This window comes from Globicephala melas, chromosome 8, assembly GCF_963455315.2.
Source record: "Globicephala melas chromosome 8, mGloMel1.2, whole genome shotgun sequence".
In the NCBI taxonomy this organism is placed as follows: domain Eukaryota; kingdom Metazoa; phylum Chordata; class Mammalia; order Artiodactyla; family Delphinidae; genus Globicephala; species Globicephala melas.
In genome coordinates, this window is record NC_083321.1 from 78,605,143 (window position 1) to 78,625,332 (window position 20,190).

At 34.0% G+C, this 20,190-nt stretch overlaps 1 protein-coding gene across 1 annotated transcript in view; it reads left to right on the plus strand.

The window, feature by feature from the left end:
• Positions 1–20,190, plus strand: part of DYNC2H1 (dynein cytoplasmic 2 heavy chain 1) — a 370,694-nt gene that overhangs the window by 78,125 nt on the left and 272,379 nt on the right. The window contains exons 37-46 of the mRNA XM_030835708.2: positions 3,726–3,925; positions 4,741–5,005; positions 6,305–6,512; positions 8,873–9,002; positions 11,819–11,974; positions 13,624–13,883; positions 14,723–14,969; positions 16,247–16,398; positions 17,601–17,745; positions 19,718–19,820. Coding sequence (XP_030691568.2) covers positions 3,726–3,925; positions 4,741–5,005; positions 6,305–6,512; positions 8,873–9,002; positions 11,819–11,974; positions 13,624–13,883; positions 14,723–14,969; positions 16,247–16,398; positions 17,601–17,745; positions 19,718–19,820 — 1,866 coding nt within the window. The remainder of the gene's footprint in view (positions 1–3,725; positions 3,926–4,740; positions 5,006–6,304; positions 6,513–8,872; positions 9,003–11,818; positions 11,975–13,623; positions 13,884–14,722; positions 14,970–16,246; positions 16,399–17,600; positions 17,746–19,717; positions 19,821–20,190) is intronic.

Consider the following 20,190-nt stretch of genomic DNA (forward strand, 5'->3'; position numbering starts at 1 on the left):
CTTTGTCTTTAATTTTTGCCAATTTGATTATTATGTGTCTTGGCGTGTTTCTCCTTGGGTTTATCCTGTATGGGACTCTTTGTGCTTCCTGGACTTGGGTGGCTATTTCCTTTCCCATGTTAGGGAAGTTTTTGACTATAATCTCTTCAAATATTTTCTCGGCTCCTTTCTTTCTCTCTTCTCCTTCTGGGACCCCTATAGTGTGAATGTTGTTGTGTTTAATCTTGTGCCAGAGGTCTCTTAGGCTGTCTTCATTTCTTTTCATTCTTTTTTCTTTATTCTGTTCTGTGGCAGTGAATTCCACCATTCTGTCTTCCAGTTCACTTATCCGTTCTTCTGCCTCAGTTATTCTGGTATTGATTCCTTCTAGTGTATTTTTCATTTCAGTTATTGTATTCTTCAATCTGTTTGTTTGTTCTTTAATTCTTTTAGGTCTTTGTTAAACATTTCTTGCATCTTCTCAATCTTTGCCTCCATTCTTTTTCCGAGGTCCTGGATCATCTTCACTATCATTATTCTGAATTCTTTTTCTGGAAGGTTTCCTATCTCTACTTCATTTAGTTGTTTTTCTGGGGTTTATCTTGTTCCTTCATCTGGTACATAGCCCTCTGCCTTTTCATCTTGTCTATCTTTTTGTGAATGCGGTTTTTGTTCCACAGGCTGCAGGATTGTAGTTCTTGCTTCTGCTGTCTGCCCTCTGCTGGTTGAGGCTATCTAAGAGTCTTGTGCAAGTTTCCTGATGGGAGGGAGTGGTGGTGGGTAGAGCTGGCTGTTGCTCTGGTGGGCAAAGCTCAGTAAAACTTTAATCCACTTGTCTGCTGATAGGTGGGGCTGGGTTCCCACCCTATTGGTTGTTTGGCCTGAGGCGAGCCAACACTGGAACCTGCAGGCTCTTTGGTGGGGCTAATGGCGGCCTCTGGGAGGACTCACACCAAGGAGTACTTCCCAGAACTTCTGCTGCCAGTGTCCTTGTCCTCACGGTGAGCCACAGCCACCCACCGCCTCTGCAGGATACCCTCCAACACTAGCAGGTAGGTCTGGTTTAGTCTCTCCTGTGGTCACTGCTCCTTCCCCTTGGTCCCGATGTGCACACTACTTTGTGTGTGCCCTCCAAGAGTGGAGTCTCTGTTTCCCCCAGTCCTGTCAGAGTCATGCAATCAAATCTCGCTAGCCTTCAATGTCTGATTCTCTAGGAATTCCTCCTCCCATTGGCAGACCCCCTGGTTTGGAAGCCTGACGTGGGGCTCAGAACCTTCACTCCAGTGGGTGGACTTCTGTGGTATAAGTGTTCTCCGGTCTGTGAGTCACCCACCCAGCAGTTATGGGATTTTGTTTTATTGTGATTGTGCCCCTTGTACTGTCTCATTGTGGCTTCTCCTTTGTCTTTGCATATGGGGTATCTTTTTTGGTGAGTTCCAGTGTGTTCCTGTTGATGACTGTTCAGCAGTTAGTTGTGAGTCTCATGTTCTCGCTAGAGGGAGTGAGAGCACGTCCTTCTACTCCCCCATCTTGGTTCAGGCTCCAAAATTACCCTTTTAAAGAAATATTTTAAGATTATAAAAATACCTTTTTTTAGATTAATTAATTTATTGAAGCTGCTCTGGGTCTTAGTTGCAGCACGCAGGATCTTCGTTATGGCACGCGGGATCTTTTCGTTGTGGCATGTGGCCTCTTTAGTTGCGGCACGTTGGCTTCTTCGTTGTGGCATGCGGGCTTCTTAGTTGTGGCATGTGAACTCTTAGTTGCGGCATCCATGTGGGATCTAGTTCCCCGACCAGGGAATTATCTCAGGCCTCCTGTGTTGGGGAGTGTGGAGTCTTATCCACTGGACCATCAGGGAAGTCCCAAAAGTACCTTGGAGCAAAGGATAATTTTAGATTTATTACAGTAAAGTTGCGAAGTTAGCATTTCCATCATTTCCCTCTTATTTGCTGTGGTACATTTGTCAAAACTGGGAAACTGAGGCTGGTACATTACTATTAACTAAGTTCCAGACTTCATTTGGATTTCACCTGCTTTATCATTAATGTCCTCTTTCTGTTCCAAGATTGAATCTAGGGTGCCATGTTGTATTAAGTTGTCCTGTCTCCTTAAGTCTCCTCTGCTCTGTGACAGTTTCTCAGTCTGTTTTTGTATTCATGACCCTGACAGGGTCCTAGTCAGATATCACGTAGACTCTTCCTCAGTCTGGGTTTTTTTTCTGATATTTAACTCATGATTTAATTGAGTTGTGAACATTTGGAAAAAAATACTGCAGAGGTGGAGTGCCCTTTTTAATTCATTTTAGTGGGTACATAATAACCTTTTGACATCACTGGTGATGTTCACCTTCATTACTTATGTTAATGTTTTCCAGGTTTCTCTACTGTAAAGTTGTTATTTTCCCCTTTCCTGACTCTCTTCTTTGGAAGCCAGTTACTAAATCTAGCTCACCTTGAAAGTGGGGAGGCAAGGATTAAGCTCCATCTCTTAGGGGGGGGAGTATCTGCTTATATAATTTGAAACTCTTCTGTAAAGAAGGTTTGTCTCTTCTTTTCCATGATGTATTTATTAAATCATTTATTCAGATCAGTATGGACTCATGCATATTTTTTTATACTTTACCACTTTTTTCCCCATTTATATAAAGTAAGTTATTACCCCCACCAATTGATGTTTGCCTTCATGAAAGGCTGAATATTCAGCCTCTAGATTGCTATCCAAATTTAAGTTAAATCACCATGAAAATAAGATAACATAAGAAAGAAGACTACATGAAATTACCTATTTGGACTTTAAATGGTCAAAATATACATCTTAAAAAAGGAAACTACAGCTTTTTTATTAGGTTGGCATATACCAGGGCAGATAAGGTATTTGTTGAAGTAGTTAGATTACCATTTTTCCGTTGTCTATCTCTGGTGATTTTCATGAAATATATAAACCATACCTGTAGTAAATAAAGATGGCTTACTTATGAGTTCAGTGCTTTAAATAAACTCTAGTGCAGCCAAGCCTCTTTATATATATTTAAAGATAGAAATATTAAACAATTATAGAGAAATACCATACTAAAAATAGTTTCTTGCCTTTATATAGGTGTCTGATCAATTAATAGCTAATATCCTTGAAAAAATAAGAATCTGACGATATTAGTATTTACATTTGGTTTAAGAATAGATTTGTGAACCAGTTTTGAGCAACACTGATCAAAGAGTTTTGCTCAGTTTGTTAGTTTTTAGTTTTAGGACAAAAATCTCTGCGAGGCAAATATGCTGGTATATTTGGAAAGATACCTAAATCTGGAATTAAATGCCACCTATAATACTTAATGCTGAGCTCTCTCAGATAAGTCATTTAAACCCTTAGAGACTTAATGGTCTCGTGTAAAATTGGAATAATAATAGAAATACTTCCTTACTCTATACAGTTGTTATAAGGATTATATCAGAATGGTAAAGTACTATGCAAAGAAATGTGTTAATGATTTTTATTATTAATTAAAGTCTGGGTACCCTGGGATTCAAATTCTATGAAAAATAGTCCAAAACTCAGTAATACTTGTTTTTCAGCAGTTAAAAGATAGTTAAGTAAGCTTGCCAATTCGCATGATAGCATATGTCTTTAAATGTTACTAAATTCTAGTGCATCATTTAATTACTAATAATGCATATCAAGGCACGTAAAGACTTTTTATAGTCATTAGATTCATAACTAATAATTTTAAAATGAAACTTTTTCTCTAGTTAATGAAAGTCATATTGTGGTACAAGCACTGAGGCTTAATACAATGTCAAAGTTTACATTTGCTGATTGCACTCGGTTTGATGCACTGATTAAAGATGTGTTTCCTGGAATTGACTTTAAAGAAGTAGAATATGATGAACTGAATGCTGCATTAAAGCAAGTCTTTGAGGAGGCCAACTATGAAATCATATCCAATCAGGTAACTGTCAAGAATACTTCATAATATATTGATCCTTTCTCCTAGTTAATTCTTTATTAACTATCTTTATCTTTTATCTTTCAACTTATCTTTCATCTTTCAACTTAAATCTTACTCACTCATGAAAGCCTTCCCTAATTTTCAAGTCCAAATTAGGTCCCCTTGCTATGTGCTTTCCTTACCTTTGTTGTATATACATATTTAATGTTAAGTTGCACACTTGATTAATATTTGATTAATATTAATATTTGATTCTCCCCCACCAGATAGTAGTCTCCATGAAAGGTGGGATCCATGTCTGTTTTACCATTTTATTCCTAGTGCCTGTTACAGAGCCTGGCATGTAATAGATCCATCATATGTGTCTTTGATAGTTGATTATGTATGATTTAGTTTAACTTTGACAATTTCTTAGGAGAACTTCACTTTCGTAGGTCTTTTTATGTAGCACAAATACATGTTCAAAATGAATACTTTTTCCTCAGGGGTATAAATGAATGAATGAATTAGCAAAGTGAATAAAAGATTTAGTATATTTTATTTGAATGAATGAGTGAGTGAAGACAATAGTGAACATATTGTATTGTCAACTTGGAAAGCATACTTCTTTTTTTTAAAGAAATATGAATTTAAAGATCATGTTGTAGATATATTCAGATTTGTTTAGTAATTCTTTTATTTAAGGCTTTATCTTCCACTGAAGAAATAAAAGGCTTAATTTATGTTTGAAATAGAACAACTGTTGTCGAATGAGAGTAGAACTGTGTTTGATTGTACACTATAAATCATATATGAACATGTTTCTTTTCTACTAGATCAAGAAGGCTTTAGAATTGTATGAACAATTACGCCAGAGGATGGGAGTTGTTATTGTTGGTCCAAGTGGTGCTGGAAAATCAACTCTTTGGAGAATGTTAAGGGCAGCACTTTGTAAAATTGGCAAAGTGGTAAAACAATATACCATGAATCCCAAAGCTATGCCTAGACATCAATTATTAGGCCATATTGACATGGATACAAGGGAATGGTCTGATGGTGTTTTGACAAATAGTGCTCGCCAAGTAGTTCGAGAACCTCAAGGTTGGTCTCTATTGTGTGATTTATTGATTTATTTAATAATTTTTAGAGGATGATAGAGGTTGTCTATAATGCTATCCTTTTCAAGTCTTATACATGACCATAAACTGCCGTATAGTGATCTACTTTGATATTTTACTTTGGAGGGGTGAAGACATGCTATCATTTTTACCTGTTATTCCATAGCAACTTTTATTATAATAGAAACTCAGAGTAATCTGGGTGAAATGTAGTTTACAGCTAGATTAATCTACTGAATAAAATAATATCTTTGATTGCTGAACTGATATTATAGTACCTCATAAATAAGCAAGGTAAGTTTTTATTTAGGATTAAAATTGGTATGTGTGTCTGAACTTATCAGTTTGAATACAGTGCTTTCAATAATTTTGAAAATTTGAGTCATAAAATAGTAGACTTTCTGGTCTAGATTTTTTGGCTTGGTGTTTAACAGAATTCTTGGTCAGACTCCCTACTTTTTGTTAGATCATAATTTAATTAATAGTTGTTTTCCTAAGCCAGTGAATGAAAGGTTTAGAATGTCTTAAGACATTGGAAGGAATTTTCAGTGTATAGTGTCTTCATTTTCAATGTAGTTGATATTATCACACTAAATAAAAACCAGATATACCTGTTTCTCACACTTTTATGGGGGATATTTTCTTCTTTGAATTGTTTCAAAGGTCCAAGAACAACTTGAAACCACTTTCGTCTTAGGAAATATATATTAAAAACAGTTTGTTTTGGAAAGACTTGTGTACACAACTTGTTCACTGCTTCTCCCCTCTGAAGTCACCTTTTTATATATCAAAGAAATTTGGTGGTGGTGTATTTTTTAGTTCTCATGTAGGACACTAAGGAGTAGGTTTCTCATATTTTCTAAAAGTGCTATTACACAGCAAGCATTCATACATTCTAATGACATGGTAGAAGACAAAAGTCTAAGGAATATCTCACAAGCTTGTGGAAATAGAAATACCTAGGTCTTGCAAACCATGTTTTCTTTTACTGAGAATCCAGTTCTGTATGTTCATAGATCAATAGAGCCTTATTACAGGGTATATAACTGGGTCTCTGACCAGCTGAGCCAGGATTGCCCATGGGTTCTCCACACATTTGTATTGTGTTAATTCACATGAAAAATTTCAACTTGTTCAACTTTTTGTTCTTTATATTTGGCTTCAGAAGTATAAAATAATATGGAAATTACTTCTAAAGAATAAGTGATAATTATTTTATTCTTTATTTTTAATTATTATCATTGCATTTATTTTTATCTCTACTTTTTTTGTTTGAAAATAGATGTCAGCTCATGGATAATCTGTGATGGTGATATTGACCCTGAATGGATAGAATCTCTGAATTCTGTTCTGGATGATAATCGATTACTCACTATGCCCAGTGGAGAAAGGATTCAGTTTGGCCCAAATGTTAACTTTGTATTTGAAACTCATGATTTAAGTTGTGCCTCACCAGCCACAATATCTAGAATGGGAATGATCTTTCTCAGGTGAGAGCATTTGCATACACTGTATTAGAATATTCTTCAATTATTATTTTGGTTTTACAGCTAAGTGAAATAAGTAATGTATGGGTAATGTGTGAATATTTGTTTTCCTCATTCTTATTAACTTCTTTTTGTTTGTTAGGTTTTAATTCATTCAGAGAGTTCCTGTTTATTGCAGTTGAATTATTTCAGCAGTGTAGTTGTATCACAATTACTAAATAATTATTTTTTGTTTACTTAAATGAAACAGCAAGTATTTGTTTTCTTCTTTTTTCTATAACTTTTATTTAAATATTATGATTGAGTTCAGAGAAGTTTTACAAATTGGAAACTTCTTTACTTAATATTTTCTTTCTTCAGTGTATTTGGAAGAAGCTTGAAGAGCAAAAATAAATAACAAACTGATTTTAGATTTCATATACAGTAGTCACATACTAAAACATGGATATTTGAGCCAGTTTCTTCCCAAAATGAGTAATTAGAAAGTTTTCTTTTACCTTTTGAATTTATGTTTTAGAATTTCATATTTATCTGTCTATATAAAGTTCTCTACTCTTTTAGAATCATTTGAAACCATTTTCGATGTTATATGACACATGGTAGGGTTATCAAGTTCATTCAGATTGTTTCCAAAATTATTTAATTGCTTACTTCTTTGATAGTATTATAGGAAACATTTATATTAAACTAGCCATAAACTCCCAATTAATATTTTGAGGTATTATTTAAAAAATAATACAGCATTGGGTTTATAGCTTTTATAGCAGTATCTCACACAATTTATCTTATTTATTCAATGTATTCTTATAATCTTGTGAGAAAAATAGGATAAAAGGGATGTTTATCACTAAATTTTAAAATATTTATTGAATGCCCATTACCTATATGATGTTAAGTTAGGCATTTTAGGAGAGACAGCAAGAAAGGAGTAAAGCTAACAGTTATGAAGGGCTTATATTTATGAAGAGCTTGTCTTTATGGAGCATACGTTCACAAAGGAGATAATATAAATATAACAGCAATTATAAGCTAGAATATAAATGAAATAAGGGGTAAGTAGAATGCCATATTGTAGAGCAATATGCCTGTATAGCTGCATGTTGCTGTAGAGGATTTGAACATTGTTGGTGAACCAGATATTGTTTGTGAGAGGCATAATGAATATATATGATTTCATGTAAAATACAAAAACATATTAATTATTTTTAGTTGCCTTTTGATTAGATTGTACCTTAGTTTTAGGTTTTATTCATTTCTTCAGCAGATATTTGCACTTGCTATGCAATAGGCCAAATGAAGACCTTTTAATAATGAAAGCGAATGCTATTAATTATGCTGGGATAACTGATATAAATCAAGATTGTCTTAGACAAACCAAGACATGTAGTTGCCATGGGCACTGAGGAGATACTGTGACAACAAAGTCTTTATTCTGAAGGAGTTTAGCATCTTTGCTTTGTCTGTTTTGAGCTTATCAAATGTAATTTAAATATTTACCTTTGATCTTTTCATTTTTTCTTTTGCTTATTAAACTGGATAGAAATATGGGAGGAGAAATTCAGGGACTCAGTATTTACTCGTGTTGCTATGAAACACTGGTAGAAGATGGGAAAAATGATAAAATTGTGAGCCCTTGTAACTTCTAAAATTATTAATTATGAGTTTTTACTATAATTTTTATAAATATGCAACATATAATTTTGAATAAGATGTCTATATTATGTTTAATTTCAATCATTGGTTGTTACTCATATAATTAAATGATTTGCTAAAAAAATTATATTTTACTTTAGGATGATCTTCTAGTTTCAGTAGTGGCATGGGAATTTAGGTGTTTGGCTTTTTTGGGGACAGAAAAAGAAAAAGTACTTTTAAAGATCTGCATTAAGATGCAGTGCAGCTTGAAGTTTAATGTGCATTTGAATCACCCAGGGATATTGTTAAAGTGAAGATTTTGCTTCATTAAGTCTGGGGTGGGACTTGGGATTCTGTAGACCACACTTTGGATAGGAAGTGTTTAGACCACTTTTTGGCTGACTTGTAGTTGTGTAATTCTGCTTTAATCTATACTTATAATGATATAGATGAAATTTATTTGCTTTATTTTATAGAAAATGACATATATATAATATATATATACCTGTATATGTGTATATATGTAGAAGTAATGTATACACACTATATATATATATGTAGAAGTAATATATACACATATACATATACGGAAGTAAATAAAGTGAATTCTCACATACTATCAGACAGAGTACATGTGTAGAATGTTTACTGGAGCAGAAATTTATTTTGAGAGTAAATTCACAATTTCTTTCTAACTAGTTTCTTACATGTTTGTTAATGTGTTTCAGTGATGAAGAGACAGATCTTAATTCTCTGATAAAATCTTGGTTGAGGAACCAGCCTCCTAAATATAGAAATAATCTTGAAAACTGGATTGGGGATTATTTTGAAAAGGCTTTACAATGGGTTCTAAAGCAGGTAAGATAATTATAATATTTCATAATTATTTAGGCAAGAAGTATAATGATTGAGTGTTGCTTACATTTAACTGCTTTTTAGTATAAGAGCTCTGACAGAATATGAGGGTGGAGTGAGGGGTAGATGTCTTCATTGCTGTCCCACTGTATTTCATGGTATAAGTTTTTATTGTGTTAGTCTTAAAACACTTTAATTCTTCCATCCACGATAGCTTGCACTGCTTGCCTAAAAATCTTGAACATTGGAATGCCTTTCTAAGTTTTACTAGCAAACCCATCTTGCTGTCACATTTTACTGTGTCAATAAATATCTGCATATATGTCATGCTAAAAATAATGACAAGTTAATACTAAAGTAGAGAAAGAATGGTGAGTTATTTATAACATTATTAAAACATTTGTTTATTCAACAAAAATTTATTGAATATCTAATAGACGCCCCAGACAAGACTTTGTGAGGTGAACATTAACAGGACAATCACTATCCCTGCGAAGGGTTTGTCTCATGGAGGAAAATGACATGTAAAAAGATAATCACAATATAACAGGATGAAGAGGGTATTGCTGCCTTCTAGGAGAATTTTAAAAAAGGAGATCACATTTAATTTTGAATTTGAAGCATGAATAGAAGTTTAGCGTGCAAAGAAGACAATTTTCATGTATCTACATGATTTTTTCAAATTTTCTTGGTTTTTCTTTTATGTCATTGCTTTTATAAAAAACATGAACATATAAAGATAGAGGAAATAAATAGCAATGAGGATTTTTTTTTAAGTATCCGATTATTAATCTGAACTTGATTTAGAGGTCAGTACTTGGGGTTGAACAAATCATGTAGAGAAATGGCAATCTCACGTTAGTTTTCTAAACTTTTTTTGTAAGGATGAATGATGGAGGAGTAGGGATTTGGGAGGAAATGATGCAAATGAGATAGGTTTTCCTGGAGACTTCAGGGAAGAACCACTCCCACCAGCCCTCAGTATGACTGAGCTGTCTACCTCTTTGTGCTTCTGCAGCAATGTACTGTGTCCTTCAACTATATTATAATTGCTTTCATTCAGCTATAAGCACCTTGAGGGCAAGGACTAAGCCTGTTATAGTCCTTGTTGTATCCCCAGAACCAAAGTTTGTTAATAACAGAGTAGTGAATCAGAGTATATGAGCTTAATTAAACACCTGATGCCTATGTTTGTAGCACCTGTTCAATAGGTGTGTTGTTATTTCATTAATATAAAACATACAGAGCCTAACAGGACTCTCCAATGCAAATACCTTGAGGTCATTTACTTGCATGCTGTTAGTGTTAGAATGAGAAATATAATACTAGATAGAATGTATTTTAAAAAAGGGGTTTGTGACTATAGAAATGATAACAGGATAAGACTATTAAACCATAGAGTGGATACCAAAGATTCAGTTAGAAAATAAACTAATTCTGTTCTGAGGTCAGTTCCCTGTTATTTTTTGAATTTTTTTTTATGTGTTGAGTGTTCCTTCTTTCTTTATTCTGTGCTTTGTTCACCATGTTCAGATTCTGAGAGATATACTATAATGAATGCTCTAGTCAAGTGCTGATTTTATTTATAACTAGAGCTTTACTTTCTTGTATTTAGCAAATCAGGCAATCTAGAAGAAAATATGTACGTTTCCTTTATCTTGCCTTTAAAGCCTAGAACTCTTAGTATGGCCTAAGCCATTGGATTTCTACTCATCTCCTCCCTTTTTCCCATTTTTCCACCTATTTCTCCATTCTTTGAAAAATAATTATTATGCAGGCAGAGTGCTTTTTTAAAAAAATTTAAATTGGGTCGTTTTATTCTCTTAACGTTTAAAGGCACTGAAAATAAAATTTGCACTCCTTACCACGGCCTGTACAATTGCACATACCCTGGCCCTTGCCTACCTTTCTGACTTGAACCGCTCTTCCTTTGCTTACTCAGGCATAAGCGTCTTTTAAGTCCTTAACTACGCCAGTGGCTTACCATTGCATATGCTGTGTTCTCTGCATGTCAGATAGATCTCATTCTTTTAATGTTAGCTTAAATGTCACCTTTTTCAAAGAGACCTTGAGCCCGCAATCTGAGTTATCCTTTCTCAGAATACACTCTTCCTCTGCTCTATAGCTTCTGCCACAATGTATTAACCATCTCCTCTACTAGACTTGACTTCCATTAAGACAATTGCTCTGTTTAATTCACCTTTTAAAAAAAATACCTAGCACCACATACAGATCCTAATGCATAATTGGTTCTCAGCAAATACTTAGAGAAAGAATGAGAACGCTTTCCTCTTCTAACTCCCTGGCAGTTACACAGGGCCCCAAAGGCCCACAGATCAAAATCATGTACACCACCAGAGTCCAAAAGTTTCATTTTAAAATTCTGTGTAGAGAAAAAGTTCCAAATTGTTTTTAAGCCTGCTTTTACTTTTCTTTCTTGTCCAGAGCCATTAATCTAGCCCTTGCCTCTAGCTTCTTTTCTATCAGCAAGAGGAAATGAGGGACTATTACTTTTAGACCAATGCTCATTGATTTACCTTATTTTTTAAAATATTCTTCAGGTTTAGGAAGTAAACAAACAGTGTATCTATTTGAGGAATCCAGCACTTTCAGCTAGAAATACACAATTGTGTTTTTATGATTACTTTTTATTTTCAAAGTTTATGTATATAAATTGAAATCTAACCATTCTATAACTTGAGTAGGGGGATTAATTTAAAGATGATCCTTGAAAAGATAAGTAAACATCAATCTGTGTATGGTTCTAATTTACTGGTTAATATTTACCTTTTGTCTGTAACATGGATTTCAATCAACAGAATGACTATGTGGTAGAAACAAGTTTGGTTGGGACTGTGATGAATGGTTTATCACATCTCCATGGATGCAGAGATCATGATCAATTTATTATTAATCTCATAAGGGGGCTGGGTGGAAATCTGAACATGAAGTCACGTCTGGAATTCACCAAAGAGGTAATACACATTTAAAGCCTATGTTAAGTCAACATTTTTTGTCAATTTTCATTGATCCTTGGTATAGAACTTTAAAATTTTGAAATTATGCATTTAATACAATAATAATGCATTTATATACAGATCTTCCTCGAATTATGATGGAGTTACATCCAGATAAACCCATCATAAGTTGAAAATATCCTAAGTCGAAAATGCATTTACTACACCTAACCTATCAAATATCATAACTTAGTCTAGCCTGTCTTAAAGTGCTCAGAACACATACATGAGACTACACTTGGGCAAAATCCTCTAACACAAAGCCTATTTTATAATAAAGTGTCAAATAGAATGTAATTTCTTGACTGTTATACAGAAAGTGAAAAATAGTATGGTTGTAAGCATATCAGTTGTTTACCCTGGTGATTTTGTGGCTGACTGCCCGAGCTGCAGTTTGCTGCCACTCACTGCCACTGCCCACCATCACAGGAAGGTATCTCACCACATTATCGCTAGCCTGGGAAAAGATCAAAATTCAAAGTACGGTGTTTACTGAATTCATATCACTTTCGCCCTATTGTAAACTTGAAAAATCTTTAAGTCGAGCCATTGTAAGTTGAGGACCGTCTGTATAAGTACATAGGTACATGTATACTTATTTTCTCCTTTGATTGAACTAGTTTGTGATATTTTATGATATTAAAATTTTATAAAATATTTAGTAGGCTAAAGTTCTGACTATACCTTTTTTGTTAGATATTTTTGATACTTAGCTATGTAAACAAATATAATTATTTTATTCATTTTTAATCTTAAAATAACATATTTTTAATCATTTTTTTTAACCAGAAGAGTTTTAGCAGTTAGGAATGCTTGGATGGAGTAATCATTATAAATCTTTTCTTTATTAAATGCAAAGGTATATTTCAGCCACGTTTATAAAACTAAATTTTACATATTAAGGAATTTCTTCCTATTGGCCTCTGTTGAAATACTTGAACACATATTCCTTTGGGTTGGCTCCAACATTATGTTCTGCATTTTTATCACTTTGTTTCATTGATATCACCATTTATTGCTTTCTCTGTTCTGTTTTTCTTTCCATGGCTGTTCTGTTGCCTCTGTTACCAGATGCTTCTCATTGCTACCACTCAATGTCATATTATATGCTGCTTTTAAGCAGACATTTTATTGCCAAAGTTTAGAATAAAGCTGTTGAAGAGTGGCATTAGGGGCTAACTCTCTGCTGTGTATCTGTGCAGATAACAGTTTTTTGTGTAAGAAAGAAGAACAAGTTGAGAGCAGTGGTGGTGACAGTGGAATGTTCAGTACCAAAATGTATTGGAAATTAAAGGTCTAGGAGTCCTACATTGTACAATTTGTAATTTAGTGTTCATAAGAATTCAATTAAAAGTTGAATATATTTATACAACATATGTGTGAACCAGATGACTTTTATTTGCTTAAATGATCATTCAGAGAGTAATATTTCAGATAAAATGTTACTATAATTATTAAGGATATTAGGTGAGTTTAGTGCATGTGAACTTTTTTATTTTTAAAGTAAGATGATTCTCTTTGGAGGATTTACTTTAAAGAATTAAAATTTCACATACTCTGTTTGGAGCACTGTATATGAAAACCTATCACAACTTTTTCCTCTTAAGGTTTTTAATTGGGCACGAGTATCTCCTCCGGACCCTCACAAACCAATGGACACCTACTATGACTTCAGTAGAGGACGATTAGCATCTTATGTGCTGAAGAAGCCAGAAAACTTGTCTGCTGATGATTTCAGTAATAGCCAAACTCTTCCAGTCATTCAGACTCCTGACATGCAACGAGGTCTAGATTATTTCAAACCTTGGTTAAGTTCTGATACTAAACAGCCATTTATTCTTGTCGGACCAGAAGGATGTGGCAAAGGGTAAGAGGAGAAAAATGTTAATCGAGGTGCATATTGTGGATTTATGCTTCTCTCCTGTTTTAAAATGATTTAACAGCTTTTGTTACCTTTTTTTTGGTTAAAGTAGCATTTACATTTTCATGAAGGACTCTTTATTGTCACTACTTGTAAAGATAATATGACTATAGAGAAAAATATGTCCTTTTTTTCTGCCGAGTTATGTGTTTTCCAATGGAATTAGAAGAAGATACTCTTAAAAAGAATCTGTGCGTACAATCATATAAAATGAATACCTGATGTACTCGCAAACTACTATATGCTGTAGTTATAAAAAATGAATCTTGAAGTTAGCTATTTAAAAATAGCTTTTAATTCAGTGGAATTCAACCTATTTTTAGTGCCTCCTGAGTGTAGTTTTTTGGAAATAAAGGAAATATGGATTATTATTTTCACATTTCTAGTAATAATTAAACAATTCTGTAAAGTCATAGTAATTTTTTTTTAACTTGGAGGACTTAATATTTTAAAATCTTTCCTTCAACTGTGGGGAAACAATACTTTTTATGTGTACTTTTTCAAACTGAATTATTTCTGTGAACTGTGATTTTTTTTTTTTTTGCTGAAAGAGTCCCAAGAATGCCTTAAAATATGAATTAATTCTTTTTCCACTCTAAAAATTAGAAAGCTTACCTTCATAGCTATGGATAGTTATGGAAACCATATCTATTTTTACCACTTTTCCCTTAAACATCATATGTAATTTAGAAACTAAAATATTTAAAAATAGAAATTTTGTATTGAATATAGAAAGTATTTTATTGGTTGCATTTGTGAAGTCAAATGTATTATATCTTTCTCAGGATGCTGCTCAGGTATGCCTTTTCCCAACTCCGGTCCACTCAAATTGCTACAGTTCACTGTAGTGCGCAAACTACTTCTCGGCATCTCCTGCAGAAACTGAGCCAGACTTGCATGGTAATCAGTACTAACACTGGTCGAGTGTATAGACCAAAAGACTGTGAGAGACTTGTTCTGTACTTAAAAGATATCAACCTACCCAAGCTTGATAAATGGGGGACCAGTACTTTGGTAGCTTTCCTGCAGCAGGTGGGTCTTATCACTTGAAGTGTTTTGATATAATTGGAAACAATTTAATTTCATTAACTTTTCTTGTAGATAGAAAATCTGCTTTCCATTTTAGGGCTAGTTTTATCTAGCATGTGTCATGGAAATTAAACTCTTGAAGCATCTCACACTTGTTCCAGGGCTACTTTCTTTGATCTTCCTCCATCTAAAGATTAGTATTACATCAAGATGATATATGACAGAAAGAGTAAAAACAACCTTTACCCTACACCATTTACCTACCCTTTATTCCTAAAAAATGGAGAAAAGCAGAAGCTGGGGATGGTGCTGGAGCTGGGGAAGTTTTTGCTTCATTCTTTTAGGTATGCATTCTTCTGAGAGCAGTTAGACTTCCTCAGTCATGCTTCAGTCACTGTGGAAGATTTTTTTTCTTTATGTGATTTACATCACATTAGAAACTCTAAATTCTAAATTAGAGCTTAATATACTCATTTTGGTTCACATTTTGCTTTTCTATATAACTGAAGAATATAATAAAATATTTATAGAAAAAATATTATCCTTATATTTCTCCTGATTTCTTTCACTTTTTTTTTTTTTTTTTGCCATACGTGGGCCTCTCACCGCTGTGGCCTCTCCCGTTGCGGAGCACAGGCTTCGGACAGGGGGCACAGGCCCAGCGGCCATGGCTCACGGGCCCAGCTGCTCCGCGGCATGTGGGATCTTCCCGGAACAGGGCACGAACCCGTGTCCCCTGCATCGGCAGGTGGACTCTCAACCGCTGCGCCACCAGGGAAGCCCTCTTTCACTTTTTTTTTTTTTTGATAATTGCTGGTGGATTTATACTATCACCTGGATTTTAACATTTATTTGAAAAGCATTTTAAAAATGAGGATAATTCAGCTAACATTAATTGAACACAGAGTCTTTAAAAACAAAATTTTTATTGGAGTATAGTTGATTTACAATGTTGTGTTAGTTTCTGCTGTACAGCAAAGTGAATCAGATATACCTATACATATATCTACTCTTTTTTAGATTCTTTTCCCATATAGGTCATTATAGAGTATTGAGTAGAGTTCCCTGTGCTATACAGTAGGTCCTTATTAGTTATCTATTTTATACATAGTAGTGTGTATATGTTGATCCCAATCTCCCAGTTTGTCTTCCCCCCATTTCCCAGTAACCATAATCCTCTGATGATGATTGCATTTGGAAACAATTGAATTTTATGCAAAATATATCATGATTAGAAAATCTTAAGCATAAAACACTTAAATATATTTATTTTCAAATAGGTATTGACATATCAAGGATTTTATGATGAAAATTTGGAATGGGTTGGTTTAGAAAATATTCAAATTGTGGCTTCTGTGTCAGCTGGAGGAAGACTGGGAAGACATAAGCTTACTACCAGATTTACTTCTATTGTTCGTCTTTGTGCTGTAGAGTACGTATCATTGTATTAAAAGATTTTTTTGACTTAGGGAGACATACATTGCATTTTATGAAAGGTATATATTAATGGTATTACTTCAAAATGTAGAATATAAAAGTAGTCAAACTTAAGCTCTGATGTTAGTTTTTTCCTATCTTTCCTAAACTGTAGGCAGTAATTTAGGGTGATGAAGGCTTTAATCAATGCTTGTTATATATTAGAAACAAAACAACTGCTTTGTATTGTCTCTAAATGTCAATCTCAGGAATCTGAACGGTGGGTTTTAGTTTTAAATGTTTTATGGGTTATTTAAAGCAAAAATACAATCAAATTTTATGTAGATAACTAAAAAGAGAATTTAAATTTTAACAAAGTAGAGTTAGGTCATTTAGTGGCTTATAATATTAATCATAACATACCCATCCATCTCCATGGTCCATAATTGTTACATGGACTCGAATTTTATGACGCTAGGTCCTCTATTTTGCCTTACAAAATCTTGTTTTTGTGTTTTCATGCTAAACTGCCCCCGTCTATTAACATTCTTCTTTTAGAAATGTTACAGCAACCAATTAAGCTGTACTGAAATAGATTTTGCTTAGGGAGAAACAGGTTGATTTTATTTGTTGTTTTCTACTTCTGTAGTTCTAAGGTGGATTACTGTTCTTTGTACAGACTATACTTAATTCAAAATACTTTTTCTTAAGCAGAATTTTCCTTTGGCCCTTTCTAAAGATCAGTGGTCTTTTAAACAATTATGTTTTTAAGTAATTTCATTGGAATCCTCTATTAGAATCCTTAGTATTTGAAAACAGATAATTAGGGATCTGATTTAGTTGAAGTAACAATAGGGTCTGTGAGCCTGGCCTTAGCCGTTGAGTAAACCTTGGAGGTATTTAGGCCTTACAATTTGAAAACCACACAGTTTGAAAACCATTGCTATAACTTAACATTAAAATAATAATTTAGGGGACTTCCCTGGTGGTCCAGTGGTTAAGACTTCGCCTTCCAATGCAGGGGGTGCAGGTTCGATCCCTGGTCAGGGAGCTAAGAGCCCACATGCCTCGTGGCCAAAAAACCAAAACATAAAACAGAAGCAATATTGTAACAAGTTCAATAAAGACTTCAAATATGGTCCACATCTAAAAAAGTCTTAAAAGAAATAGTAGTTTAGAATGTTGATTTATTTCAACTTCTTATATGCTTTTTTTTAGTTACCCAGAAAGAGAGCAATTACAGACAATTTATGGAGCATATCTGAAACCAGTTCTACATAAAAATCTGAAGAATCATACTATTTGGGGTTCTTCATCAAAAATTTATCTCTTAGCAGGATCTATGGTACAAGTGTATGAACAGGTATATATTCGCTTACATTGTAGTTTTCATGTCTATTGGTATTACTCCCAAATGGCTACCTTTAATCCTGATTTGTGTTGATGCTCAGGCTTTCTTTTCCTGTCGTTTATTGTACTTTTCTACTGGAGAGTGACTCTGTGAGGATAGATGTTTGTGTGTGTGTTATTCATTATTGTATCTTCTGGCATAGTTTCTAATAGACACCCAAAAAGTATTGAATGAATAAATCAGTGGGTAGATGGTCATTCTGCTTTGATTTCAAATTTAGTTTATTTACAGTGGGGTTCATCTTCTTTCCAAAACTAGATCTTTCTCCTGACTTCTGTCAGTTTCTGTCTTTCAGGCTTCAAACCCGAGAGTAGTTCTTGATGTTTATTTCTTTCCTTTTATCTGTGAGGAAATGTCTAAAATATTCTGATAAAGTGGGGTGATACTTGAAAATAGGCATTAAGGACGCAGAAGATATTTATTGAGTACCTTCTCTTTCCAGTGCTAGTCCTAGGGATACAAAGATGACTGAGTCACTATTCCCTAGAAATGCACAGTCTAATGAGGAACCTGATCATATAAATAAACTATTAACACAGGGTAGTAAGTCTATCAATAACAATATGCACCAGTTGTAGAGATAGCATGGAAGAGGGAGTGAATAGCTTTGTTGTGTGTAGTAGATTTTTTTTTAAACATCTTTATTGGAGTATATAATTGCTTTACAATGGTGTGTTAGTTTCTGCTTTATAACAAAGTGAATCAGCTATACATATACATATATCCCCATGTCTCCTCTCTCTTGCATCTCCCTCCCACCCTCCGTATCCCACCCTTTTAGGTGGTCACAGAGCACTGAGCTGATCTCCCTGTGCTATGCGGCTGCTTCCCACTAGCTATTTTACATTTGGCAGTGTATATATGTCCATGCCACTCTCTCACTTCGTCCCAGCTTACCCTTCCCCCTCCCCATGTTCTCAAGTCCATTCTCTACGTCTGCATCTTTATTCCTGTCCTGCCCCTAGGTTCTTAAGAACCTTTTTTTTTTTTTTAGATTCCATATATATGTGTTTGCATATGGTATTTGTTTTTCTCTTTCTGACTTGCTTCACTCTGTATGACAGACTCTAGGTCCATCCACCTCACTACAAATAACTCAATTTCGTTTCTTTTTATGGCTGAGTAATATTCCATTGTATATTTGTGCCACATTTTCTTTATCCATTCATCTGTCGATGGACACTTAGGTTGCTTCCATGTCCTGGCTATTGTAAATTTTAAGAGGAGATGAAATGTGGTCTAAGGTTTGAAAAATAAAGAGAAATTCACAAAGTGGCTGGAGGTGAAAGAGGGTCTTCTTGGGTAAAGGGAATAGCATGTGAAAGTTATGGAAGTGTTTGTGGAGGATGCTTTTTATAGTATTGGAGTAGAAGTGGGGAAAAATAAAGCTATGTTTTTCTAAATTAATTCAAATGTTAGGCAGTCAAGGCCAGAATAAGAGCAGTAGCTCCATCCGTAGAGAGGAAGGGAGAGGCTCTTCTCTCGTTGGTTATATTGTGGCACTTTGATTTGTTAAAAGTTTAATGATTTCTTGAACACAAGATAGCTCTGTGGGTCCCACCATTATAAAATGGGTCTGTCTTACACCCATGAGCACCTTGGAATTATAACTACCATTTTATAAAATTTAGGTTAGCTTTCCTTGAATTCCTTTCTTTAGCAGGGCTTTTTAACCTTTCATTTTATTTTTTTCCATGGACAACCTTTGACAGTTTGTTGAAGTTTATGAACAACCTCTCTTAGATACTGTTTTTAAATGCATAAAATATAGAATACAAGATAACTGAGGAAATAAGTAATATTGAAATACAGTTCCATCCACTGGTAGGAATTGACATTCCTATGAATTTAAGGTGACTGAAAAATTTATAGCATGATTATATATTTAAGAGAGAAGACAGATCTTTTACTATATTTTTTTCAGGTGCGGGCCAAATTTACAGTTGATGATTATAGCCACTATTTCTTTACTCCTTGCATCCTTACCCAGTGGGTTCTTGGCTTATTCAGATATGATTTAGAAGGAGGTAAGTTTTGCTTTTATGATTTCAAATCACTTATCTCTCTTTAGAATATCATACTGTGTGTGTGTGTGTGTGTGTGTTTATGCTGTATATGTATATTATATTTGTAATAGATAAATGAGTATTGTAATTATAGTATTTTAAAAATTAAAATGTTAATATTAAATTTAAACATGATATTAGAATTATGATATTTTATTATGCTTCCTCTCCTAAAGTATGATTGTCACTATTAAAACTTGATCTGGAAAAAAATGTAATTGTTATCCTTTGTAGCCAAAGCATGTTTAATATGCTCTTGGGGATTGATATTTTTATTGAACAACTAGAAATAATAGAGTTTAATCCTTTAAAGAATCAAAAAAGTTTACCA